At 40.6% G+C, this 27653-nt stretch overlaps 2 protein-coding genes across 2 annotated transcripts; one reads left to right on the top strand and one right to left on the bottom strand.

Moving 5' to 3' along the window:
- Positions 1 to 53: 53 nt before the first annotated feature.
- LOC133476857 (calcium uniporter regulatory subunit MCUb, mitochondrial-like) lies at positions 54 to 16923 on the top strand. Its single transcript, XM_061770795.1, has 8 exons — positions 54 to 342; positions 11561 to 11624; positions 12930 to 13097; positions 13617 to 13724; positions 14465 to 14625; positions 15721 to 15924; positions 15996 to 16112; positions 16705 to 16923. The coding sequence occupies exons 1-8, from the start codon at positions 235 to 237 to the stop codon at positions 16780 to 16782; spliced, it is 1008 nt and encodes a 335-aa protein (XP_061626779.1). The 5' UTR covers positions 54 to 234; the 3' UTR covers positions 16783 to 16923.
- LOC133476858 (caspase-6-like) lies at positions 16818 to 27630 on the bottom strand. The gene is made up of 8 exons (XM_061770796.1): positions 26345 to 27630; positions 26026 to 26070; positions 21683 to 21725; positions 21459 to 21608; positions 21308 to 21384; positions 19474 to 19649; positions 19250 to 19400; positions 16818 to 18820 (listed from the first exon to the last, which is right to left on the bottom strand). The coding sequence occupies exons 1-8, from the start codon at positions 26373 to 26375 to the stop codon at positions 18585 to 18587; spliced, it is 909 nt and encodes a 302-aa protein (XP_061626780.1). The 5' UTR covers positions 26376 to 27630; the 3' UTR covers positions 16818 to 18584.
- Positions 27631 to 27653: the final 23 nt, after the last annotated feature.

A 27653-nucleotide genomic window follows, 5' to 3' on the forward strand; every position in this document is an offset into this window, starting at 1 on the left:
TCAAAAGAGGGAGGGGAGGTCGGCGAAGAGGAAATGCGGTTCAAACTGGGCTGCGTCTTCTTCTAACTATCCACACCCGCCACGCATATTTGGACTTGGGAGAGGGGCGAATTGTTCGCTTTTTGTGTCATTTTGCACACTATTAAGCTACCTTTGTTGGCTCTGGGCAAGGTGTGTGGTTTAGTTTCCGATCGGAATGCCCCGACTAGGCTGTTAAACACTGGACGCCTGATAATGGCTTCGACGCGGATAGTCGGCAAAGTTGCTGGGAGACTTTTGGCAAGTCTCGGAGCTCGTCGGCCCGCTTTTCAGGCGCCGCGCCCGGCGACATGTCTTCGCAAGGTAAACGGCGATTTATTCCCCCCACCCCACCCCGCATGATTGTCACGACGCTCACAAGTTTCTAAAACGGAAATGTGTTACTTTCACTGTTTTTAAAAACAAACAATATAGGGGCTGCGAGTTGAGCGCAAAGCACGGTTGAGTTTAGGAGTGCAAACTTGAGTGTGGTTGTCAAAAAGCGACTAATTATTGTTTCAATCGAAACTAAACTTCCTCCTCGGTTGAGACTAAATAACATCAGTTTGACATGTAGTAGGGACCGTCTCAAAGGTGCAGCACCGAAAGTTTTTTTTGCCCTTTTAATTAATACTGTGATTTAAAGATCCCTAAAGTTTAAACTATATACTACCATATATTTTTTTTGCACACCACAGAGATAATCAAATTTGTCTGAGGGATTGTTGCTAGTAAAATAAATTTAATAAAAATCACACAGACACCTGTCCCACGACAGAATGCATATTAATAGTTTTTGCTACTAGGTAATGTAGTTTTTGAAAATACTTTTTTTTTTTTTTAATTCATTGTTGTTGTTCACTGCTTTTGTTTATTTTTGTCAGGCTGGAATATTCAGTGCATTTTATACAATGTAGCCTACCCCGTCACTTATTTTGCATCCATTCATTTTCTTCACCGCTTATCCAGTTAAGCTGACTTCAGGCAAAAGGCGGGCTACACAGTGGATTGGTCGCCATTCAATCACAGGGCACATATAGCGACAGACAACCATATACACTCCCTTTCACACTGCCACTGAGTGTGAGATGAACCCATGCTGTGTGGATCGAAATCAGGGGAAAATGTACTGCTACACCATCAGTAACTCACTTTATTTTGTTATATTCAACTATTTTTTTTTAAATATATTTTTGTCTGCAGGACTTGAACTGTCTCCAAAGCCTAAAAGAAAGATGAGCCACTGCTGCATTGTGCATCAGTTAAATACTGACTTTGGAAACTAGTTTTGCACTGTTTTTTTTTTTTTTTTTACCTATGCTCAGCTATTTGCTGAAAAACTCACCTATTCACAAATTTTTTTGCTCTTCCTCTAACGCCCTAAGATGCTACAAGATGGTGCCATGGCTAATAGGAAAGTAGTCATTGGTGTCAAGGAAGTATTGCTTAAGTGATACATCTCTACTCTTATATGTCAGGGAGGAGCTAAGTTTAGCCTGGGTTGTGAGTCAGTGGAAGTTAGAGTTTTTGCCGCACGTGCATGAACATTTCTTAATCAAATAATCTACAGTATTAGCCATTTATTTTTAAGGGTAATATTTGTAAGATCATGTTTTTGAAATGATATGAAAGTGCTTTGAGATCAATGTTTGTGGTTATATTTGTGGTTTACCCGATTATTATAGGCAATTATAACACTAATTTGTGGCTGAGCTCAGTCCCTATACACGGCAGTTTACTGTAGTGTTGATTTTTTTTATTTTTTTAAAATGATCATTTAATAGGCTCTACTGGACCACAATATTGGAAAGCGCATCCACATTTATGCCTTGCCTCTGAAGCATTATTATACTAGCAGCTTTTTCATCTTCTGTTCATGGACGGCAAACAGAACCCAATAAATTATTCAAGTCCATTACTACGGTCTGCAGAGGTTTTCGTAGTGTATACATGTCCACCTGACTGATCATTACGTCATACACAAGCTCATCACAGCAGTGCTCACTCGATTACGTCTCCGTCCGAGCCCTCGTCTTGGAAGACAAACCGCAATTCCGGCTCCAAAGTGTGCTTTTAAACAATAATGAATGGTCTGCCTTGCCCACTATAGTTCCCCGGATAACACTGCATTGCCACAGCAGCGCGTTCAAGCGGCGTACGTCTCCATATGCAGGTGAATATAGTTAGATGCAAAAGAGAGGGGGCAAGCACGACAGAAAGTGACTCCCACGTGGTGTCAGACCATCCTCTAGTCTCTGATTTATAGCTCAGCTGTTAAAAGTGCCATCTTTTTACTAGCCGTTGATCATCCATGACCATCAGCACAGAGAAGGACGGGGGTACAAAATCTATCGTCAGTAATGGCGTACCGGTTGAGGGTGCTGGAAAGAAGCTAAGTGTGCATTCTATTAAGATTCACTCTCGCCTTTCAGATTGATTAAGCTGAGCCGGTACGTTCGTTCCAGGACACTGGGCGCGACCTCTGATTCACTCGTAAATGTGTACACTTTTTTTCCCCCATAGAAAATAATTGAAATACTCCCTTCTAGGGTCAAACTTGGACAAGTATAAAACCTTCATCAACTGTGCAGACAATGTTTTAAGTCACATTTTAACTAACAAGTGTAAAAAAAAAGATGTTTTAGTGCTGTATACTAAGACTACTACAGGGATGTCATGTTAAAAGGTGTTTGTAATTTCCCCCAAAAAATTCATATACGTTCACTATTTGTATTGCCTAAGAGTAGAATAGCCTCTCTGGCCCCATCTAATGCCTCTAATTTCATTTTAGAGGAGTGATGTAAGGCTACATTCAGCTTTTGCGAGCAGCTTGAAAGCTTCTTACTCCACCTTTTAAGGAAGTAAATATATAGAGGCTTGCTGAAAGTGATTTGATGTCATGTATGACTGTAAAGAATATTTAAAAAAATGCAGTGCAAGTATAAAAATAGGTTATCTTAAACAGTAAATTGTTTACTCGCTCACCATTTAAAGGATACATATGCATTTGTCAAAAGACCACAAGGATCAAGAATTATAGAACACTTTTCACCCACATTTAAAGCGATGCTGAATTCGGCCTGTTTTGAGGGGGTGGTCCTGTGTCATGCAAATAAGCCAATGTCTTTTGTTACCATGACGACTAGGGAGTGGCTGCTTGTTGTGCCCGGGGTCTGAAAAAGTGAAAGTGAACTGCAAAGTGTGCATGAGCCTCCATTGAAAACAGAAGTATGGATTGTTGTTTTTTTTCCCACTTGTGGAGGCAGCACTTCAACACCAAGACGCCCAAATACAATTACAATTAGTGTGCATATCCTAGCATGGGAAACCTGCAGCGGACATTTTGTTAAACACAAATATCTCTGTTGAGGTGAGTCTCTTCACGTAAGGACTAATTTGTGGTGTGCTTTCTTTTTGTAGATTATTATGTGGACGTTAAGTTTCATTTCTTATAGTTATCGTCTCATTTTTCCTCGTTGCCATTTCTGGCTTGACAAAAAAGCAAGACACACTTGTGGAATTAATCCTTATGTCAGAGTCTCTCGTGACGTCATGCATGATGACAGTTAAACCATTTTCCAGCAAATTCCAAATGACGTTACCTTTTAGAGGTGTCACTTCTTGACAGTAAACCGCTGCTATTCGCAGAGATAGGGACTGCCCCTTGCCACGACTAGCGCAAATCAACAAATAACTTGCGCTCCCCCTGAAAGGGGTTTATAATTTCGTATAGATGCCACAAGATGGCGGAAATGCACTTAAAACAGAATGATCGTAAACTTGCCTAACGCACGTTACTAGTGCGTTACTTGCCTAACACACTAGCACAAACTGACGCACTAGCACAAACTGACATGACATCATGTGGGATGCAAATAAATATGCGCAATAGCACTTGACATAAATGGCATTAAAGGAAACACACAGCAAATATTTTTTTGGATTACATGATGGTTTTTAACCATCATGTAATCAACCTGCAGCTTGCTAGTTAACACAGCATACATGGGGAGCTCGCTATACTGGTTTCCGCGTTTGGTCATGTGACATTGACAATGCAAGAGCGAGAGACGTGTGACGTTAATTTTATACGACAGCAGAGGGTGATATTGACCAACATAGCTGATCCCTGGGGTAGGTAAAAAGTGATGTATTTATCGATTTAATTTTTATTCCACGAATACAATATTAATCAGCATATCATGTTTACAATAGTGGGGGCATATACTAGAGGCTAACATTTTTCGGGATTGCCACCTGCACCTGCGGGTCCCTCCGGATTCCCGCGGGATGGGACTGAATTTCACTATTAAACACTGGATGGGGCAGGACGGGGAGCAAACATCACCGGGAGCAGCAGGAGTGGGAACGAAAGTCACCGGAGTTGGTGGGAGCGGGAACTACGACAACAAAGTCACTGGGAATGGAAAGCATGACTGGAGTAGAAACCAGGATTTTCGTGGTAATCTCTAATATTTTGCCTCAGGATTGGGTGTGAATGGGATCAATATCTGTGAGAGTGGGAGTCAAAATCCACTCCTATGTCAGCCTCTATCTAGCATGTACAACATATTTTGGTGTGTGTGTCCCGCCCCCATTTTCCTCCCCTTTACGTAATTGAACTCACCTTTTGGCATTTACACACAATAATAAATGTTTGCTGTTGTACCTGCAAAGTAGACTACACCGTAGACTATTATTAGTAGCTAAATCGGGAGAGAAGCAGAAACAAACATTCACTTTTGACGGTACACAAAGTGCATTCAAAGACCAAAGACAAATCAGGACCTCTCAAACGCAGATGAAGAAACACTATCAATGAGTTAAACCAAAAACAACACTAAGATTCCACCAGATAGTGCCAAAGTCAATGTTATTGCTTTGGGATGCACACAAAAACAGTGACAAAATTTTCTACGAATAACAGGATAGGTTCCCCAAAAAATCCACAAATTAGTAAATCACTGAACCGCAAATATGCAGGAGTTCACTGTATGTGCATCATATAAACACCCATCTACCCTGAAGACATCTCTGTTGCAGACAATTTTTGCAACCCTTGTAACCACGAGATTAAAGCCGGTGTGTAATTCCTTAAATCCAGATTGACCGTATCAATTTCCCACCTCTTCAATAAGTGGCATGTTATAGATAAATGGCCACTATAACCTGTAGTGATAGAGCTGTTAATCGACAGACTGCTGCATCACACAGTTGCCACATCCCATTCAGGGTAGTTGAATTTAACTTTTTACACCTCCAGTTTACTTGCCGTTACATAGGTTTAAGACCATTTTCTCTTTTATTCCTGAAATGGTGATAAATTCCGTAAGCAGAAGTAACTTGTGAAAGGAGCCTGACGCTCCATTGAGAGCCAACAGCAGGAGTCATCTTTTCCTATAAAACACCACAAGTATAATAATGCTAATAAAATTATTACGGTTATCAGCATTATCACCATATCACTAAAAGAAATGCAGACAAGAAAAAAAGTGTCTCAGGCAGGAGACTCCGGTCCATTTGGATCAGAACCTCCCGCCACATGAATAGCTTCTTCCTCTCTGCCATCAGACTCATGAACACTACAGTGCTGTGAAAAAGTAATGGGCCCCCTCCTCAAATTCTTATAGTTTTGCATAGTTTCCCCACTTTAGTGTTTAAGATTATCAAACAAATGTAAATACCAGACAAAGACAACCCAAGGGAACTTACACCCAAGCCTGATTACCTCCAGACCTGTTCAATCAAGAAATCACTGAAACAGAACCTGTTGGACTAAAAAAAAAAGTGACAAAAATGACACGATCCAAACCAATTCAAGAAAAGTCAAAAAATAAAGTAATTGACATCTATCAGTCTGGAAAGGGTTACAAAGCCATTTCTAAAGCTTTAGGATTCCAGCGAACCATAGGGGGAGCCATTAACCTCGAATGGAGAAATGGAGAAACAGTGGTGAACCTTTCCAGGATTGGCCAGCCTACAAAGAGTACCCGAAGCGAACGGCAATGACTCATCCAGGAAGCCACAAAGCAACTCAGAACATTTTCTAAAGAACTGTAGGCCTCCCTTGCCTAGGTTAAGGTCAGTGTTCATGACACAAGAATAAGAAAGAGACTGGGGGAAAATGGCATCCGAAGCAGAATTCCAAGGCAAAAACCACTGCTGACCAAAAAGAACATAAAGGGTCATGTTACTTTTGCAAAAAAACCATCTGAATGATTCCCAAGACTTTTGGGAGAATACTATATGGACTGACGAGATGAAAGTTGAGCTTTGTGGAAGGTGTGTGTCTCGTTACATCTGGTGTAAATGGAGCACAGCATTTCAGAAAAAGAACAACCTTCCAACAGTCAAACATGGTGGTGGTAGTGTGACGGTGTTGGGCTGCTTTGTTCCTTAAGGACCAGGACCATGTCCATGCTTGAAAACCCTAAATGTTTGCTGAATTCAAACAATTCTGCAAGGAAGAGTGGACCAAAATATCCACAGAGATGTGAAAGACTCATTACCGGTTATAGAAAATGCTTAATTGCAGTTGTTGCTGCTAATGATGGCCCAACCACTTATTAGGTTTAGGGGGCAATTGCTTTTTCCTCACAGGGCCAGGTAACTGAATCATTTGTTTTCCTTAATAAATGAAATCACAATTTCAAAAGAGCATTTTAAATCACTTGAGTTAGATTTACATTTACATTACATTTATTTTATGATCTTAAACATTAAAGTGGGGAAACCATGCAAAAATAAAAGAATTTGAGAGGGGCAAATACGTTTTCACCGCACTGTAATTCACCATTATAATTTCACACCTACACTTGATTTCTATTCCACACTCTTGATGCTCATTTCAGTTTATTTTCCTTCTTGTTAGTCTATTTATATTTGAACTTTTATTATCAACTGTTTCGTATTGCACCATGGGTTCGAGAAGAATTCCTTGTTGTGAAAGTACCTTTCACTGAAGCAGTAGCTCTCAGTTTCAAGGTTTGTGAGTACAACATCTCTCCCTCTCGTGTGAGTTTGATTGATTGTTGTTTATTTGGGTTAGGTTCATCATTAAACAATACCAAATAAACAACAATAGCGCCAACTACCGCCAAGGTAGTATTGCCTGAAGTATTGGTGGCTGGTATCGGCAAGCCTTCACGCATACCCGATACCTTGAAAATAAGGCCAGTATCGGTACTTGCTCATTCCTAATTATTGTTCCTCCTAAGACTGTATTTCCGGTTTCCCAAAGTGTACCAGCTGTTACATCTGGAGTGGTGTTGGTCTTGAGAAAGGTTGGTTGGTAACACTTAGTAAGTGGTTACATTTGGGTCTTTGAGAAGAGAAAAAATGTAAGCGCCATCAGGGTTTGGGTTGAGGTTTGCTTCCTGTTGCTAATTAAGCGATATGGGGCATGGTCTGACCTAATACTGTGGATGTTGGTCTCTGTTATGCTATGAGTGTAAAAATCATGTTATTCTAGTTGGTTCTTATACTTTTATCTAGCTGTATTTCCCCTCCGAAGATGCTAGGATCATGGACTGGAGAACAAGACAAACTCTGCGCTCCCTACACTTCATCACAATGACAGCTGTGAATAATTGAATTTTCTTCCATAGTGGCTGTCTTTTTGTTTTCCCCTCAAGCCTTTTGGGCGTTCCAGCCTGCTTATTTTCTACTTCCTGCGAGATACACCAGCCATGTGATAATCACCGCCTGTATCAAAATACGCTGAGCGGTGTAGCTCCACACTTAGAATACCGATGCTCGGCTGTGACGGGATTCATCAAGCGGTCGAGCTGCAGGGAAAATGAGACTGCTTGTCGCCGCGCTCACCATTACCAATCATTCAGGCAGGACGCAGGGGCCTACTTCATTTAGCGCTACCAGAAGGCATTTTGTCAGTTTTCGGCCTTGACTGCATGCCATAAATAGGAAAACGCGTGGCTCCGGGGGCCAGAGGGATATCAGCTGAAGGTTTAATGTGATCATGTTGAGCAAGTGTGCAGCTTTAAAATGGATTCCAAACTCTGCAGTGTTAATTAAAAAAAAAAAAAAAACTCCTCCTTTCTGCGGCGTGGAGAATCACATGACCAGGCAGACCCCATATGTTGCTTGTTCAGTCTTGTTTACATTTTATCCTGAGGTGTAACACTTTCTTTTACAGTCAGTGGCCACTTCATTGTGTACACGATCAATGATCTTCATTACAAACAGCTTTTTGTTGTTGTTTTGGTTACATACTGTTGTACGTTTACTACTTTTGATTGTCGTTTGTATTTGTACCTAATTGTAATTGTTTTTCCTCTGACACCTTCTTTTTTTTGAGGTTTTGATTTTTCTCTGCGGAATGTTTGTGATCTAATGAATAACTGTACATTTCTTAATATTTATGAAGAGAACGGGTAATCCTTGTTCTCAATTTAGGCAGCTCTCAGTGAAGTAAATGCTGGTCTTGTTCAACGTGCCCTCCCTTTTATTTCCGCCCACTTGAAGGCAGTACAAACAAGTGAATAAGCACACCTCTAAGTTTAATAATGCATTATTAGCAGAACCTCTAAAGTTGAACACAGTCCATTTTGTTTAATCTCCAATTTGTCCGGATTTGACATTTTTCCCCTCAACTCGGAAATAATGGAAATAGAAATGATCCGTTGGTCACGTGGTCAAAGTTGCCAGCATAAAACCTTTTTTAACTTAAATGCATAACATGGGTCAAAATGAGTCTGTGATATGGTTTAATAATAATAAAAAAGAATGCATTTAATTTTGACATCTATGTGGTTTGGCGATTTAACACACAAGGCTTTCAAAACGGGTAGATTTTGAGCAGAACTTGAAAATATCCCCCTCTCTTTTAATTTTCACCCGCAATAATCCAACGCTTGGTGAATCTGGTATATGTGCAACCTCCTTCCGCATTCAGCAAAGCTGGTCGAAGCACTTCCTCCCGGTTCGGGTGAATGGCTAAAGGTATAGTGACAAAACACCGTAGGCTCTTTAAATGTCTACAAGGTTGTTGTTTTTTGAACACGATGTCACCACAGGGCCACCAAAGATGACAATATTAGAATTTGAACCTTCATTCATGTTTACATATCTTAATTGTAGAAATAAATGACATACATGTATTTATGTTTTGTTCAAAGACAGCCTTAAAGAAAACATTTTAGCTAGTTCGGCGTCAATATGTCATCAAACTGCAGTGATGCTCATTAGTGTAGCATACACAGGAATTCCTAGGATTGCTTGGCCGTCACAAACCACAAGGTGCCGTGATATCGCCAAGGACCAATCCGAGCAATGCTGTTTTCAATATTTGGAGTAGAAATATCAGCTATCCAGTCAGAACTTATTATATGGAATATTAATGAGAAAGCCGTCTGTCTCAAAAGCCAGGTGTAAAAGGCCAACTAGAATAGCTTGAAAAAGGGCATTCTGGGCATTTTCAACCCAAATTATCTTGTAAACCCAATAAAGAGACAAATGATTATGACAAATAAAAAATTGATGGCATGGGATCTTTTCACCGTTCTTAACTGAAGGAATGAATATCTTCACCATTATTGATTTTAAAATGCGAAAACAAATCACTCTGTCGCAAATGTGCCATAACATTATTAACTGTAAAAAGCCCTTCTTCCTAACCCACAGTGGACCATCTCAATGCGAAACAAATCAGTCCTCAGTCGAAGTCAATACAGACTAATGCACTGCTGCTGCTGAATAATAGAATTCAGGCCAAGTGATGTTTTTTTTTATTTTGTCCACCTGGTGAACGTCAGTCTGCTCTTTTCTGGTCATTTTACTGTGGGCTGCCGCTCTGTTCTTCTTTTAATTTGGTATTGATTGAATGGGAGACTTGCTGAAGGACAAAAGCTGGTGGGGGTGGTGGAGGTGGGGTGGGGGGTGTTGGGGTAGAGTCACATCCTCAAGACGCCAGTCGAATTGAAGGGCGTATTCAGTCGGGACCCCCAAGATAAATAAAGTCCTTGATTAAAAAACTCAGCTTGTGGGGTCGAAAGCAGCCGAGTGTAAGAATAGTGGGTCACGGATTATTCCAGTTTCTGCTCTACGTACTATTTCGAGTTGATAGTTTTACACTTATAGCAAAGAATTTAGACTTTACTACTGATTGAATGTATTTATATGTATGTAGATATTTTTCCCCAATATAAGATGGCCAAAATGTAATTTTCAATTTAAAAAAAAAAATATATATATATATATTTTTTAAATCATATACCTGTCATTATTCACTTAAATATGGTATTAAATCTGTCAGGTTTTTTTTCACTTCAAAGTGTAGGAAGAGAAGTATGTGTAACAATTCTCGAAAAAAAAGGCTTCGAGCTATTTAATGCCACTCACAGTTGAGGTTTGCTGTCAAACTAAACCTAAAACAAAGTGAATCCAGTGTATTTCAAACATGTTGCCATTGACATGCTAGTGGTTCGTGTCGATAGCCGCGGTTTTAATAATACCCTTTTAGCAACAGATATTTAAACGCAAACGGTGGAGCAACGTAATGCAGACAGATGATAGAACAGTCAAAGTATCCTTTATATTATTTAGCCTCTACAAAGATGACAATTACAGCATTTTACTGAGTCACAGTAATAGTAGTAGTAGTACTATTCTCCTTCGTTTGTGTCTGCATGACTGCATTAAAGTCCCTCCGAGTGGCCAAGGCGAGCACACCGGAAGAAGCAGCACAATAAAATTTATTAAATCATGATGCACAAACTGTGTTATACTGTACTTAGAAAGTACAATTTATAAGGTGATATTTGTCCTTATTTTTTTGGGGGGTCGGGTGGAGGGGTGCGAGAAGAGAGTGATAGCATTTGGGGAAAGTTTTTTTTTTAATGATTAGGAGGAAAAAAAGCTTAGAACATTTTACTCTGACCCAGTAAAAATGCTGGTGTAAATACTGTAAATCAAAGGGCCTGGCAGCAAAATCATTCAATGTAAAGTGACTGGAGCTAATTTTCTTGCCTCACAGTTGCCAATGAATCCATCTGATTTCTTTGAGACTCTGCCTAATGATTATTACATTTTTCTTGGCAATATGATTATTCCTACCCTTACCTGAATCATTACAGTACTGTTGTTAAACTACAGCCTCCCGCTTCCTACGTGTGCTGGCCTGGCTGCGCCCGCTGCATCGCAGCTGTACGGCCTTCTTGTTGGCTGCCAAAGAAAAGAGCAATTTCCCCCGCGAATGTGCCGTTTATTGCGATAAGATTTTATGAAATGTGAGGCAAAATCATGCGTTGGCAAGAAGCTCTGCTTTTAATCAGCAGAACCTGCAGTCAGAGGCTGGTGGGATTCTACGCCATTAAGTAGGGGAATAAAATGCAGTGTGCATGTTTTTATTTTATTATATATATATATATATATATATATATATATATATATATATATATATATAGTGGAAACAAATGCTGTGTCATTTCTTCCTGGCTTTGTTTGCAATCCAACCAACGCCTGCCGGTTTAAACAATTAACAAGGGAGCGCTCTAAGTCATTTTGGATTATCTTGTCTTTCCAGGTGCAACTGCCTCTGCTTGGGGCTTGTCAGGCTGTGTTCTGCAGCACGCGTCCGCCCCCTACAGGTAATTCTGCTTACTGCACTCACTAATCATAATAAAAAGATTGATGATTAATAATAATAATAATTATGAAGGCTCCAGACCAGGGGTGGGCAAACTATGACCTGTTCCATTCTTTATTTGGTAATATTTTCTGTATTACGGCACATCTGGGCGGCACGGTGGGCGACTGGTTAGAACGTCAGCCTCACAGTTCTGAGGAACCGGGTTCAATCCCCGGTCCCGCCTGTGTGGAGTTTGCATGTTCTGCCCGTGCCTGAGTGGGTTTTCTCCGGGCACTCCGGTTTCCTCCCACATCCCAAAAACATGCATTAATTGGAGACTCTAAATTGCCCGTAGGTGTGAATGTGAGTGCGAATGGTTGTTTGTTTGTATGTGCCCTGCGATTGGCTGGCAACCAGTTGAGGGTGTACCCCGCCTCCTGTCCGATGACAGCTGGGATAGGCTCCAGCACGCCCGCGACCCTATTGAGGAGAAGCGGCTCAGAAAATGGATGGATGGACGGCACATCTGCCTCACAGTTCTGAGGACCGGGGTTCAAATCGGCCCCGTCTGTGGAGTTTGCATGTTTTCCTCGTGCTTGCGTGGGTTTTCTCTATGTACTCTGGTTTCTCCCACATCCCCAAAAACATGTATGGTAGGTTAATTGAGGATGCTAAATTGCCCGTAAGTATGAATGGTTGTTTGTTTATATGTGCCCTGCGATTGGCTGGCGACCAGTTCAGGGTGTACCCCGCCTCTCGCCCGTAGATAGCTGAGATAGGCTCCAGCACGCCCGCGACCCTAGTGAGGATAAGCGGAACGGAAGATGAATGAATGAATTTTCTGTATTAATTTAAAAAAATTAAAAAATACTAGAATAATTTTACTTATGCAGTGGTACCTTGACTTGAGAGTGTGAGTTTTTTGAGTTACAAGCTGTTGCTCGGTCCATTTTTTTGTTTTGTGTTTTGGTTCATTTTTATTATTTTTTTTAATTTCATGTAGAATGTCTTCAGAAACTTAATCGCTGAATTCACTTTAGAGGGTCTTTCAAGGCACACATCAGCACACAAATGTACTTGTGTTTTGGGGGGAAATTCATTTCATTGAGGAAAATTTAGGTGCACGCTTGGTCACGGAACAAATTAAACTTGCAAGTCAAAGTACTGCTGTACTTATCTTTAACTTTATAAAAAAAAAAAATTAAAAATAAATTACTTTATTAAATGTTTCTGTTGTACCAATGGCCTGGGCCCATCTGTTTGTTTTGAGAATCAAAAGTTTGCCCACCCCTGCTCCAGACTGTGATTCTTCTTATCTCTGTAGAAGTGTCCATCAGGTACAAACATGGCCGCCTGGCTCTGGAGGTGCCGCTGACGTGCAGGAGCGAGACGTGCCTCTTCTTTCTGCAGCCCATGCTCATGACGGTGGGCGACCTGGTCAACGAGTTGCAGAGGGAGGACCCCGGCGCCACCGCCACGGTGCTCTCCAAAGGTACCCAACTCGTGCGGCGCCGATTCCCTGCATGTCGTCGAATGGGTTCCGTGGAAGCGCGGTAGAGAACGTGGGCGGAGTACGGCCTCACGCCTCAAACCCAAGCCACAAACAGTCGTTTCACGTCTTGGGAAAAGATCCAAGGCAATGTGTTCCATCCATCCTTTTTCTATAGGGTTTGTCCTCATTCAGGTGGCGGGCAAGCTGGAGCCATTTCCAAACGGACTTTGGGGGAGAGGCGAGGTACACCCTGGACTGGTCACCAGCCACTTGCAGGGCACATAAAAACAATTCACACCTATGGACAATTTGGAGCAGGAGTGGGCAAATTTTGTGCTTTTAAACAGACAGATGGGATTTCTTAACGTGACTGTCACGTTAACAGTTTTAAGAGGGCAGCAGCATAGACTTTGTGTTGTTGAGTTGTAAAATTGTCTTCCCTTGTGGGTATTTTTCATCTGTTTAGCATTTATATTGTGTTTTCATGACTCCTAATTATGATTCTGTTTGTCCGGACAGACGGTGAACGTGTAGCCTACAACACGCTGATAGAAGCCCTGCTGATAGACACGCACTTCAAGCTGGTCATCAACAACTCCATTTACAATGTCCACTCTCCTGAGAAAGGTATAAGCAATTCTACACTTAAACATTTTGACTCTCAAACCTGAACGACTCGTTCTCAAATTAGTTTTACTGTCGTTTGGAATTAGTGGAACGTAATTGTTGTTGTCGTGTACGTTCGATGCATCCAGTCCTATTTGAGGCACCGTTAAATGTTCTTCAAGTCATGCTAATCAAGATTCCTATTTGACACAGGTAACCAGTTTGAATGCGTTTATAACTGCATCAAAGGTCACCCCAACCTCAAAACCTGTTAGACCGTGCTAAAAGCTACTGCATATAAATAAAATTTAAAAAATGCGTGTCGTATCTAGTCTCTCGTTGAGCGAGAATGACGGAACAATTTTTTTTAATTTTTGGGTTGGGTTTCATTATGATTTGAGCGCCAAAAAGAAAACGAATTCCTGATACATAGGTTACAAAATTGTGGACTGCTATATTTGTCAGCTCGTTGGTTAGTTTGCAGGCAACTTTCTGGTTTATGGGGAATTACATAAAACGTTAGGATTAAACACATGGGAAATGATAACAGTTCCATCATAACTCGAGTGCCAGAAATAAAATGAACCAAAATAAAAACAACTATTAAGTGTGATATTTGTTCATTAGTGGGCTATATACAGTATCTTTGGATAAGACGAAAAAAGGCTCCACCGTTTGCATTCAGGCACGGGAGGAAAGGTTCTATTGTGACCAGAGTACTGAAAAGAAAATGAAAAAGTCTCCGTCCACTGTGTTTGCAGTGTGCAAGTCCAGCGAGCACGCCGTGCAGCTGGACGACATGAAGCACGTGGTTCACCTGCTGCACACGGCCTTACACCTACCGGAACACCAACTGATCCAAGAGCGCCAACTACTGGAGAGACTTGACAGCCTCAAACAGGAGCTGTCACCCCTGGAAAGGGTGCGCCAAAATACTTGTCTGCTGGAATGAAAACGTCATAACAATGTCTTCTAGACTTGGTGAAGCAGTATGTGGCTCTCATTCGTGGTTATTTGGATGTTCCAATAATTGTAATTGTATGTTCTTGATCACGAGGCAGCTCACTGTTTAGAATGAGTGGTTAAGTTAGTCGGAAGACTCATCAAACACAAAAAAAATATCCCCAACATTTATCTGATCATTTCCAAACTAGGTGGACATGTACAGTATATGTTATACTTGTAATATTGGGACACTCTGTGACTAATTATTTTGTCAAGATGATCACATCTCCGATGTTGAACTATCATCTTGTCCTAATGACCAAAAATGTTTTTGATTTACTTGTAAATGTCACTGAAATGCTCACCTCCAAGTTGCATTTCTAGCTTTTCAATGCATGCCTGGGCTCCTATGCTACTGCTGCGGTCTTTCTCAACTTATGGATGGGTCGTGGACAGGTCGTAAAAAAATAAGGGGTCCTCGGTTCATGACGGTACCGACATCCAACTTACTGTTTTACATTGTTTTATCATACAAAGAGCGCATTTACAGTAATATGACGTTGCTACTGCGTTAGTATAGCTTAGTAATAGACTGTACTTAACACGTTCTGCTTTATGTACAAATTTGTAGCAGTGGAACTCCATCATAAAGGACGTACAGTGAAATATTTTGCAGAAATCCCAGGTCGTACTTGCCTTTCATTTTGACAGACATGCGTCAGAAAAGTAATGAAACATGTATTTGTACACGGACGTTATTAGGTCAAGGACTTGATAAAAAGAAGAAATCACAGCACAGATACAAGTGCAATTTTTCGGCCATGTTTTGCGGAAGTGTGAGTGTCAGTTTTAGTCGGTTCATTTATGTACATGGAGTTGTCATGTTAATCTACAGTTTATTGATAAGGTGGTCTAAAAGGGCACTCTAAACATGTAACTTACATGATTCAAGCAAAGTGTAGTTATTTTAAAACAACCAATGTAAAAGTGGGTCGCAAGTTGGCCACAGTAGGAAAATGTGGGTCCCAGAGTAACAACAGATGAGAACCGCTGTGCAATTCTGTGTCACCAGATGAAGGCACAGCTCTCACACACAGCTGAGTTCCAAACGTCCAGGGCGGTTTGGACGGGTTTGGCGCTGCTGTCTGTGCAGGGCGGCGCCCTGGCCTGGCTCACCTGGTGGGTGTATTCGTGGGACGTCATGGAGCCAGTCACCTACTTTGTCACCTACGCCACCAGTATGGGGGCCTTTGCCTACTACGTTCTCACAAAGGAGGCAAGCGAGCCAAATTTTGTCCTACAGACTCAATTTCTCTGTCAATTCCTCAATGTAGTTTCTCTTTCCAGGATTATGTCTATCCCAATGCTAAAGACAGACAGTTCCTGCATTACTTCTACAAGGGGGCTAGCAAGAAGAAGTTCAATGTGGAAAAGTATAATGAACTCAAAGATGAGTTGGCTCAGGTGTGTTGCCATTGCTAGTAGTGTAGATATACAGTGCAATAAGATGTACGCTAAATGCTAACATGTTTTCACTAGCCACATTCTGTATTAGTCTTATGTTTGACTATACCCTATTGTTTCCTAATTTGCTCTTTATTTAGGCACCAACCACTTTAGCTTGGCTACTGAACTGAAAATTTGACAGTACAATTTAGAATTCAACTACACCACTGACTTTTTTGTTCATTGTGTGACAGTGTTAAAGGACTCATCTTCCCATTTGTAAGTTATTACGCTTTTATGATAAACAGTGGTTTATTTATTTTTACACATGAATGGCGTTAATGTTAACTGCAGTTTAGAAAGTTTGGTGTCTTCACAAGGCTTATTCGTAACTGTCCCAAGCACCAATGGAAATTAATTGCACACGAAGGAAACGACAGGTCTGGTCTATTTGGAAAAAGTTGTTAAAAGTTGACTCGTAACAAGGTCATAAAGGTATTTGCATCAAACCACGTCAGGTCATAATGATAATTTTTTTTATGTACGGTGTATACATTCATTTGCAAATGAACCACTACTTTCTATTCAATATAAACTATACATGTTTCAGGTGGAGGATGACCTGAAACGCCTGCGCTATCCAACACAGCTTCAACTCCCCATTGAACAGATCCAGCCCAAGCCATGATGTCATCACTGAGCAACAAAAAATAAAACACTTGCTTATTTTCATAATGCTGCATTTTTAATCAGGAATATTGATGATGGTTGTCTTTGGAAGAGGGACAAAAACAAAAACTGGAATACTGAAATAAACTCATTTACTGAATCTCCTGTTTGTCACTAGGAAAACGACACTAAAACAGATGATTAAAGTGGGATTGGCGTTTGACAGTGGCTCTGTTGTTCCTGAGTCATTCAGTAGATCATGTCTTTTTACAAAAGTAGCAAAGGTTTTGAAAAAAAATAAAATAAAATACACACACCCATCCTCCCTGAGGTACAGTCATCACTGGTGTCAGCTGCTGTTTTGGATACAAAAAAAATAAAAAATCCCATTTTTTTGTTCGTCCACTTGCAAATCAAAAGACCAACAAACACACGCAGATACATGAATCTCTTTTTTAAAAAAAACAGCATATAGAAAGTCTCAAAATGTGGTCAACTGCAAAGTTTGTAAAAGTGTAAACGAACCATAACAGGGACACCTCGTACCAGTTGTTAAACTTTACACTAAAATGTTTCTTCAGTTGAAGAGCCAGTGTGTATTTCAAGGTTGTCTGTTAGAATTAGTATTTGTCATTGCACAGAGCTGACGTGCTAAGTTAAAAATGGTAAAAACAGAGGTGCTGCATTTTTATAAAGCTACTTCATTACGAATAAATGGACAAGATCACTGTACCGATTTTTTTATTCTTCGACCAAAGGGGAAGGGTGTCCTCGAGACCTAAGCGCAGAAAAGAAAATTTCCTGAAACCAAATGAATTAGGGTATGTTGTATTTCATTATGGGGTCATTTGTTAGCAGGCTACTTGGTGGTTTGTGGATAAACTAATGGGACTGAACCATTTTTGTAATTCTGGGACTGAGTGGCTGGTTCCACGCGACTTGAGCACTGAAAATAAAGTTTATTTGTGAAGCAAAGCATGTGATATTTGAACGTATTTGAAAATGACTTCATAAGGATTAGAGGAATGGGACTGTGACTTAAGTTCCGAACAGAACATTTCTGGAACAACAAATTTTGGGGGCAGTGATACAATTTCAATGCATTCATCCATCTTTTATTCCGCTTCTCCTCACTAGGGTCGCGGGCGTGCTGGAGCCTATCCCAGCTATCTTCGGGCAAAAGGTGGGCTACACCCTGAACTGGTCACTAGCCAATCGCAGGGCACATAGAAACAAACAACCATTCGCACTCACACCTACGGGCAATTTTGAGTCTTCAATTAATGCATGTCTTTGGGATGTGGGAGAAAACCCACGCAGGCACGGTGAGAACATGCAAACTCCACATTGGCGGGGCCGGGGATAGAACCCGGGTCCTCAGAACTGTGAGGCTGACGCTCTAACCAGTCGCCCACCGTGCCGCCTAATTTCAATACATTTCAATAAAAATATATAGTAGTGCTAATTTTTATAAAATAATTTCTTAGTTGTACTCTGCTGTACTTGGGTTTACATATTACATTTAAGAGTTCCTGTTCGTCATGGCTGTAACTAGCAGTGAGGTCTTTGAGGTTGGGGGAGCGGTAATGTACTGCGTAGGGAACTGGACAGCACAATCGAATTTCCGAAAACAAACTACAGTCGATCTCAAGACAAGAGGTCCATTGAATAAACAAAGGTTCTACCAACCCAGTCTACACTGTTTGATTTACATTCAAACAAGAGAAAGAAAATAAGCAGGGGGATCTCTGAGAATTAAAGAATTGTTCCTGGTATCATTTGTCAAGGCATTTAGGATGGATGCAAGAAGTGGCGGAATGTTTACTTTTTGGGGCGGAAGTAGAGTTTCTTGGTGAGCATGGAGGCGAAGCACGGCACCTGCTTCTTGCCGATGGACTCGCTGTCCCTGCTGGCCAAGACGCTCCTCTCAGACACAATGCGGTTGACCAGCGTCAGGAGTTCGGTGAATTCCAGAGAGTCGCCGTACTTCCTCAGCAGCTCGCACAGGTCTTCAATGTACCACGAGCCGTTCACTGTATCCCGATGCGAGTAGTATCCTTGAGAGGGGAACACCGTGGACATGGCGGTTATAACGCTGTACGAGAATACCCGATTCCAATGCAAAAATGACTCCTTCACACGTGAGCGACCGCCTTCTCCCATTTTTGGGGGGGATACGCTAATACTACTATTATCTGCTTCTTTGTTACACCTCAGGTGCTGCAATCCTCAGAGGGTGCGAATGAAGGGGAAACAATATAACTGCGGGCAAGCTGTCCCACCTCAAAGAGTACTTCAAATGTGGGCGCCTTTCCCATTTTGTGGGAGGGTGTATCCCACTATCCTTGTCGCACCCCTCCACAAAAACATGATCCCATTAAAGAGGCTGCATTTGAAGGCCATAAAAAGAGTGCGTAAATCAAAGACAAAATTTGCTTTGAAAAACAAAAAACAAAAAAAAGTATGCTCTAGGGCTAGCTACTCACCTTCTGCCACCGAGTAGCACATGATGAAGTCAGCTCCGGCCGGAAGCGTGTGAACAGCGCTGGCGTCAACGACCACCTCATTTGTCTGCAGCTCGCTGTCCACAGCGTCATAGGCCACCACGGGGTTGTCGTGCTTGTCTCCACGACATGCCTGGTGGTGGGCAGACATTTTCATTTTCACCTAATCGAGAGATGCTGCACTATTGACTCGTCGGGGCGCATACCTGCCACACAAAGATCTTGGGCTTCCCGACTAGGCTTTGGCACTGGTCTCCTTTGAAGAGCGAGGTAATGTGCTGGATGCTGATTTTCCCATCGTTGGTGTACACATGCTCGTCCTCGCCGTGGCTCAGGAAAATGAGCACGAAGCAATCGGCATCAGAGTGGTTTTCCTCAGCAGCTGGTCGGACAGCAGGTGGTTATTGAACCATTACAAAACACAAACATCAGTTGAGCACTGAACTCTACTCAGGACAAATGGTCATCATTTGGATTAGCACCTTCTGTAGATACCCATCCTGGTGTGCGTAAGGTTAATTCAAGACTAAATAGTCATCATTGTGAACAAAATGAACGAACCTTGCATTCATTGAAGACCAAGTTGGCTTTTTTTTTTTAAGACATAAGTTCTCTTGAATTGTCGTCAGTGTTTAGAAAAATGTACGTTACGTTCATCTTAGACTCCCAATTGTTGTTTCTGAAAACATGCATTAGGTTAATCGAAGATTCAAAATAGTTGTCAGTGTTTAAGGAAACACAAGATCTGCGAAGATATGAACAGTATTCAAAGACTAAAGGCCTTTTCACACCGCACTTGGCAATGCGAATGCCACCCTTGACTTTCCCGTACATCGTGTATGTGCTGAGGGGGTTTGCCGTCTTGCAGCGCAATGCAGAGTGCGGCTGACGCTCTGCGGCGCGACCTTGAATAGAAAAATGCTCTATTCAAGAGCGCCGTCGTGGTGACGTCAGAAAGCTCCTCCAACAGGAGAGGGGTTGGCGGAGTGATTTTTGGCAGATTTGTACTGGGAAAAAGAGACAAAGCTCTGATAAATGCAGTGTCCCAAACTTTGCGATACAAGAGAAAATACGCATCGTGACATATATAAAAAGGCACAGGGATGGACGGAGCTTTCTTTTGGAAAAAAGAAAGCTACATCTTTCCGAAGTTGCCGAGGTGCGGTCTACTTGGCTAGCTGGAAAACGTACTGTTTACTTCCTGGTAGGCCGCTACGTCAGCACTTCCAAATTTTGGCCACGCTGGGCCGGGGCGCCGTGGTCGTTGCAGCTGTGTCACACAGTCCTTTCACATTGCTCTCATTGAGCAAGTGTGGTGTGAAAAGGTCTTAAGAATTGTCTTACCATACACATGTTTGTAAACAATCTTCTTTGAGTTCTAAATTATCATCAACAATTACAAAAACATACATTAGGTCCAACGAAAATCCTAAACTGTCTTTTGTTTTCAATAAATACTTTAGAAACATTCTTCAGTGTTTATAAAAAACTTTAGCTTTGAAGACATACGAAAACACTCTTATGAACATGTACAGTAATTCGGCTCATCAAAGACCCCTAAAACCATTCCGTTTTTACTCTAAATTGTCTTTTATATTCATGAAAATGGGTATGCGATTTGTTACAGAAACACTACTCCAAGAAAAAAATGTCATCACTGTTTACAAAAACACTTTTACTGAAGACTAGTTGGTATTTGTTTACAAAAAGTTATTTTAAAGTTAATGAAGACTAGATTGTCTTTGATGTTTACAAAAAACGGTATTTTAGGTCCATCAAAGACACTACATTCCTTTCAATGTCTACATAAACAAATTTTAGGCTAATCTAAGACTCTAAATAGTCTTTGACGTTTGTGATTATGAAAACATGAAAATGTCTTCAAAGTTAACAAAAACGCGTACGCCTATGTTGCATTCTTTGGCGACTCTAAACAGTTTACGTGGTAGAGAAATCGGATGTATGGTTTTAATGTAATCCTGCTAACAAGCAGAGGTAACTTGCTAAGATCAAGAAAGAAACTGAGTTTTAGGCTATCACCTTCATGGATTATCTCAAGGACTTCCGCATTTTTGTAGTTGTCATAAACTTTCACCTCAAAGTTGAGCGCCTTCAGCCTGGAACAGACAAATTGACGCATTGCAGGGTTGTACAAAAAAAAAAGTTTGTCGGAAATGGAGATTGACTAAACCTGATCTCCAGGTTGTAGCGGTCAACGTTAGTGCCAAGCCGGTCATTCATGCCAAGGCGCCAGAAGAAGCGTTCCTGGTTAAAAATGAGCGCCCGGCCTCGTCGTCTGTAGTCCATCCTGTACTCCTCAGTGGGGTCCAAAAGCTTATTGCTGCGTGATCACGGAACACTGAATATTAGAGGTGGAAACTAGCGGTAGCTGAGCTTAAGAAAATATGATCGTACCTCCTGAAGGCATCCGTCTCCGTTAGATTCTGGACACATGGAGCTGAAACCACAAAATAATGGGAGCATTCGCCATGTCATCATTAAATGGTCACGTGGCGTGTCGGTTGGCAAAAAGGATGTCCAAGTCAACAGCTGACCGGGAGTCATCGGGTTATTCACTTTATTTTTGTTAAATAATAAATGGTAGTGTCATGTTGCGTTATAGGCTATACATGCAAATTTGATACGTGATTCTAAGAGCTTTTACCGCATCCCAAAGAAACCTGAAGCTCAATGAAAGTTATACGTGACACAAGTGGAACCTAGACTGACCGACCATGTTTGGTTTTGGCACTTTATACAGTGATAAGACACTTCATATCAACTTGTTTTGCAAATAATATTACGATATCAGATATCATATAGATATTGTTCTTATTGAATCTTTATATTTGTGACATTTGGCACAAAAGCAAGGACGAAAAGATGAATCCCACATTAGCTCGTACATCTCACTTTTAAATATTTGACGCCTGCGTTACTTTTGTCGATATTTTACTTTTTATAATAGGCCTACCATCGTATACAAATTACAAATGGGATTGAGCCTTATACGTTAACCAAACATGCAAATACATGTCACGCATTGAAACGTTTCGCTGTCTGACTATTTTCCAGTCAACAACTGAAATATTAACATTAAATATATGCATGAAGAGACTTGTAGACTTTCATTAAATCTTTTGTGTAGGCCTTTATTAAAAGTTGCTGACCAGATACATCAGGCAAATTGGAGGGATTTGGGACCCATTTATCCTTAACTGCACATTTAAAGAAAATCCTGATTGTCACTGTTGGACAGAAGCTTTGCTGCATATCTTTCCTTGGCATCAGCTGCCACAAACATGCATACTGCGATAAAAACCATGAAAACCAGGTTTCTCGGCCAATATTATATGGAAGCGGTTGGCTCTTCTACCAATCAATATTATGCACACGCGCATAACTATGTCATGATGACGTTTTGTAAACCTTCCCATACATTGGGAATAAGGCTTTATTTAACTTTGAATCAAACAACTGCAGAAGTGATTTTTTCCCCCCATGTCAGCGTCAACTACAGGTGCATCAGCACTGCTAGCATGGGGGTCAAGCAGCCATTGTTGGGCCAGCTTAGAGTGTTAGCTGCATTCAATAGCAGGCAGATAGCTGGAGAAAGATGACACCACAGCTAGGTTATTCTTTGAGTGCTTTTTTGTTGTTGCTGTTGTCGTTGTCGTTTTTTTTAAAACATGTAAGTCGGGATGTTTTTGTTCAGTTTGAAATAGTGAAATTAAAGCCAAGCAGGTCCAGTGACAAAACCTGAAGCAAGGGGTAGGGGAATCTTTTCCGAGCAGGGTCCATTCCAGATTTTGGTTAATGAAAAACAGTTTTATTTAGGGTCCTCGATGTTGAAAATGTTTACAAATACACCGTAGTTAGATTCTAAATTGTCTTCCAAGGTACAGATGTTTCTAAACTGTCTTCAATATTTAGAAAACGTTCACAAGTTCATCGAAGATATTAAATTGTCTTTGATCATTACAAAAGTGTAGGTAACATTCTCCGAAGATTATAAATGGTGTGAGTGATTTACAAAAAAAACTTACATTAGCGTCACTCAAGACTTGCAATTTTTACAAGGACCCTAAACCGCCTTCACTAGGGTTGGGCATCGAGAATCGAGAACCGATTGGAAATGGGACGGACATTCCGGTTCTCCTGGAATCGTTCAAATTAAAACATTTCAGTTCCCAGTTTCGATGCCTACAGTCCGCTGACCCCGAAGAAGAAAGTGGCGAAAACCAACAAAGAAGCGGCGGCAAAATCAACAAAGAAGAACGCGCACGAAAACGTGCTTGTGTCCAACGGCGGCGGCAAACAAAAGTGTTAACTATGTGAAAATAAATGACCAGTCACCTCAGTGCAACACTTAAAACAATAAAATACGTCTATGCCAACATTGAGGCAGCTAACAAGTTAAATGGTGGGTTGCACTCTTGCACCGATAGTTTTTAGGGTTTATTTCAGTCTTCAAACCAACATAAGAGCTGAGGACAGAGGAAAAATAAAATATAAATTATTTTACCATACTGGAAATAAAGTAGAAACAGTCCCATTACAAGCTTAACACTGAGCTAAAACTTCACCAAAGGTCAAACTAACAACTTTACATTCACAATGAATTGGGACAAATTTCACAGTATCACAAACACTAATCTTGTGTTTCATCGGTGTGTAGGTAAAGGAATCAACATTTTACAGAGCATTTGGTTCCATCTATTACTCTTTTTCTTGCATCTCGTTTTAAATTAGTTTTTACTGGTGTCCTGTGAAGTTATTTTTCATGCCAAAATGCTGAGTTCTGGTGCATACCCTTCAAAATAAAAAGCTACATGCTTAAAACAGGAAGTTAAAACTTGCACATATAAACCATTTGACGTGATTAAAACAGTCCCAAATAACTATTTAAACAATGCTATGTTTAACTTTTGGCTGAAATAATAATTAATGAACATTAGGTCAATCGGGTTAGTTCCACACAAATTGCCTTTTATTTCCTAGGTTTTATATAGATACTGGTTATCAAGAACGCCGAGTCAAATGTTCATTTTAGTTTATGCTGCAGGCTGCTAAGAAAATGGATGTTCATAATTTGGACACCCTTTATTTAAATCATGCAATCTTTTTTGATCCAGCCCCCTAAAAGAATCGGAATCAAGAATCGTTTGGAACCGGAAACGAAATGAAGAACCGGAATCGCTCAAATACAAACGATGCCCAACCCTAGTCTTCATTGGACACGAAACACATACGCTAGGTTAACAGAATACTCTAAACTGCCTTTGATGTGTACAAAAACCAATACATTAGATACATGTTTCAGTGTTTACAAAACACCTTACGTTCTTTGAACATTTTAAATTGTCTTTAATTGTTGCAAAAGATGTATGTTTGGTTTCTCAAAGACTTGGTTCTGGCAGTTTCATTGATGACTCGTCTGTCTTGATTGTTTAGGAAATCATGTACATTTGCTTCATCGAAGACTCACAAACATTATAAAAACTGCTGTCTTTGTTTCTGAAAGCACGTACATTAGGTTTGTCAAAGACTCGAGCGCAGTGATTCTCAAAGTGTGGTACGAGTACCACTAGAGGTACCTGGGCTCCCTCCAGTGGAAGTGGAAAGAATCACTGAATGAAATGTTCAAACTAGATAATGTTGGCTTCAACTGTTTTTTGTTTTTAAATGCAGTACAGCACATTTGCCAAGGACAGGTCAGTTGTATTTGACTTCTAATTGCAGTGTCATTTACAAATGTTTGTTTTCAAACAATTTTTTAGGTGAAATAAACTTTGATATGCAATGCATTTTAATTTAATTATTATTTAAGTCATTTTTTTTCCGATATAAGCACAGTGTTAGTATTCAAATTGTGCATAATTTTACAGTGGCTAACAAAATATTAAATATATTTTTAGGATTAAAACGTGTGCCTTGTTTTTGATGGGAACTTGGGCCTACTACATGACTGTAATTTATTGTTGGCCATGATACTTGGAAAGCTACGTATTTTTTTTAGGTGGTACTTGGTGTAAAAACTTTGAGAACCACTGCTCCAAATAAACTTTGATGCTTCCAAAAACACAGGCTAGGTTCACTGAAGACTTGAATGTCTGTAAAATGTTATACAAAAATTATGTTTACCTTCATTGAAGACTACCGGCTACAATAATTTGATTTTAATATTTCTTTTATGTTTACAAAAACGCCATTGCTAGGTTCATAAAAGACTGAATTGTCTCATTAGCTTCTTGGCATCTTTCAAAACTTGTATTTTCTATCTTGGATGTTTACAAAATAGGTACGTTGGTTTCTTCAACAATTTCAAGTGAAACAGCAATGGTTTCAAAAGCACATATTTAGGTTACTCAAAATGTAAAAAAAAAATTATTATTGCTAATCACTGTATGACAAAATATCACCCCATATTAAATTTTTTACATTTCGAGATTTTTTTTTGTTGATATCTTATCTACCCTATTTTTTAATACATAGGCAGAAAATAACCAACTACTTAAGTGGAGATAACTATATCGTTCGTATTTTATTGCAAGATTTAATTACTGTAATTTAATTTACAATATTGAATCACAACCCTGCTTTGTATGTTAATAATTAAACCAAAAGTATAACCAGGAGTTTTCACTTTCGAACCTTTTCCATGTAGCATTCATTTCTACTTCTCCAAGTAATACTTTAATGGTACTTTATTTCTGAATTATTATTTTTTAATTAAAAAGTTGGTGTCAATGACTTACTCGTGCTGTCAGTGACGGTCGTGTTGCCCATGGCAAAACTGGCTGCTTGAAGAAAAGACGTAGAGAGAGAGAAATTCAACATTTAATTAAAGTACAATTGAGAAGCTTGTTTGGCGTAGTCATGACACTTTTTTGTTCAGAAAATGGCGTGACAGCTACCGCCTAACATTAACAAGAGTTGTATGGCATATTTCGCTAAGGCGACAACTATTTAAACATGTAATAGGGAACTTTCGCGTCTTTTGCCCTCCACGTACAATCTTCTAATACACGTACGCGCATGTAATAAATGTATATACACATGTGAATGTGGTTTTACCTGTAGCGCAATGTTCTCCGGTGTGGGCCATGTTTGCTGCCTTGTTCCACCTTCGCCCTTTTCCCTGACAACAGCTCGCCAGCTCCTCACAGATACTTAAATTAGCCCCGCCCCCTACGCGCTCATTGGCCAAGAGGTGGGAGGCGATTGGCCGTCACGAGCTGCCAATCAAATTTCTTCTCTCTCTCCTTCCTTTTGATTTCATTCTCTCCTATTTTCTTTTCCCTGTAAGCAGTACGGAAAATGGATGGATGTTTCTTTTCTCCCTGTGCTCTTATCTCCTCCCCTTCTTATCTTCTTTTCCTTGTTTCATTCGTCTTGTATTCTTGTCTCTCTTCTTTTGACTTGTTTCTTATTTTCTTTTCCTTGGGTTCCGCCCTTCTTTACTTTTCTCCTTGCCTGCTTCCTTCTTTGAATTACTTCCCTTGTCTCCTCTTTTGATCGTCGTTCCTTGCCTTATTGTCCTTGTGTCCTGCCTTCCTTTTTGACTAATGTTCCTTCACTCCTTCCTTTTTTGACTTTCTTTCCTTGTTACACTCCTTCCTTAGCTCCTTGTCCTCAACTCCTTGGTTCCTTTTCCTCATCTCCTTGGGTCCTTTTTTCTTTACTTCTTGTCCTTCTTTGTCTCCTTCCCTTTGTGTCTCCCTTACCTCCTTGTCATCTCATTGGTTTAAGTTTCCTCCTCTACTCAACGTCTTGCTTTTCTTGTGTCCTTATCTTTAGTCTCCTTCCCTTTGATTTCCTCATCTCTTTCACTTACTTCCTGGTTTGTGGTTCTCGTGTCCTTGTCTCCTCCTTCCTTTTCCCCGCGTCCTTCTCCTTGTTACCCTCAACTCCTTGATTCCTTTTCCTTATCTCCTTGGGTCCTTTATTCTTGACATCTTCTCCTTGTCTCTCCCTTAGCTCCTTGCTTCAGATTTATTTTCCTTGTCTCCTTGTGTGTTTGTCCCCATTTGACTTGTGTCTCCTTCTCACCTTCCTTCTTGGATAGCTTTCCTTATGTCTTATTCCTTGCGTCCTCTTTAGGTCCTTCTCTTTGGCTCCTCTTAACTTTTCTTTCCATGTGTCCTTCCTTCATTGTTGCTGTCTCCTTTCTCCCTCCGCCTTCCTTAGCTCCTTCTCCTGGTTTACGTCCTTCTTGGCTTGTTTCCCTTCTGTCCTCCTCAGCGGATTCATCTTTCCTTACCTCCATTTTGGCTTTGTTGTCCTTATCCCCTTCACGTTTGGACTTCTTTTCCGTTTCCATGTATCCTTCCTTCTTTGCATCTCCTCGGCTTCTTTTTCTCCCTTGCATTCCCCCTCTGCGATT

This window comes from Phyllopteryx taeniolatus, chromosome 4 (genome assembly GCF_024500385.1).
Source record: "Phyllopteryx taeniolatus isolate TA_2022b chromosome 4, UOR_Ptae_1.2, whole genome shotgun sequence".
Taxonomy (NCBI): domain Eukaryota; kingdom Metazoa; phylum Chordata; class Actinopteri; order Syngnathiformes; family Syngnathidae; genus Phyllopteryx; species Phyllopteryx taeniolatus.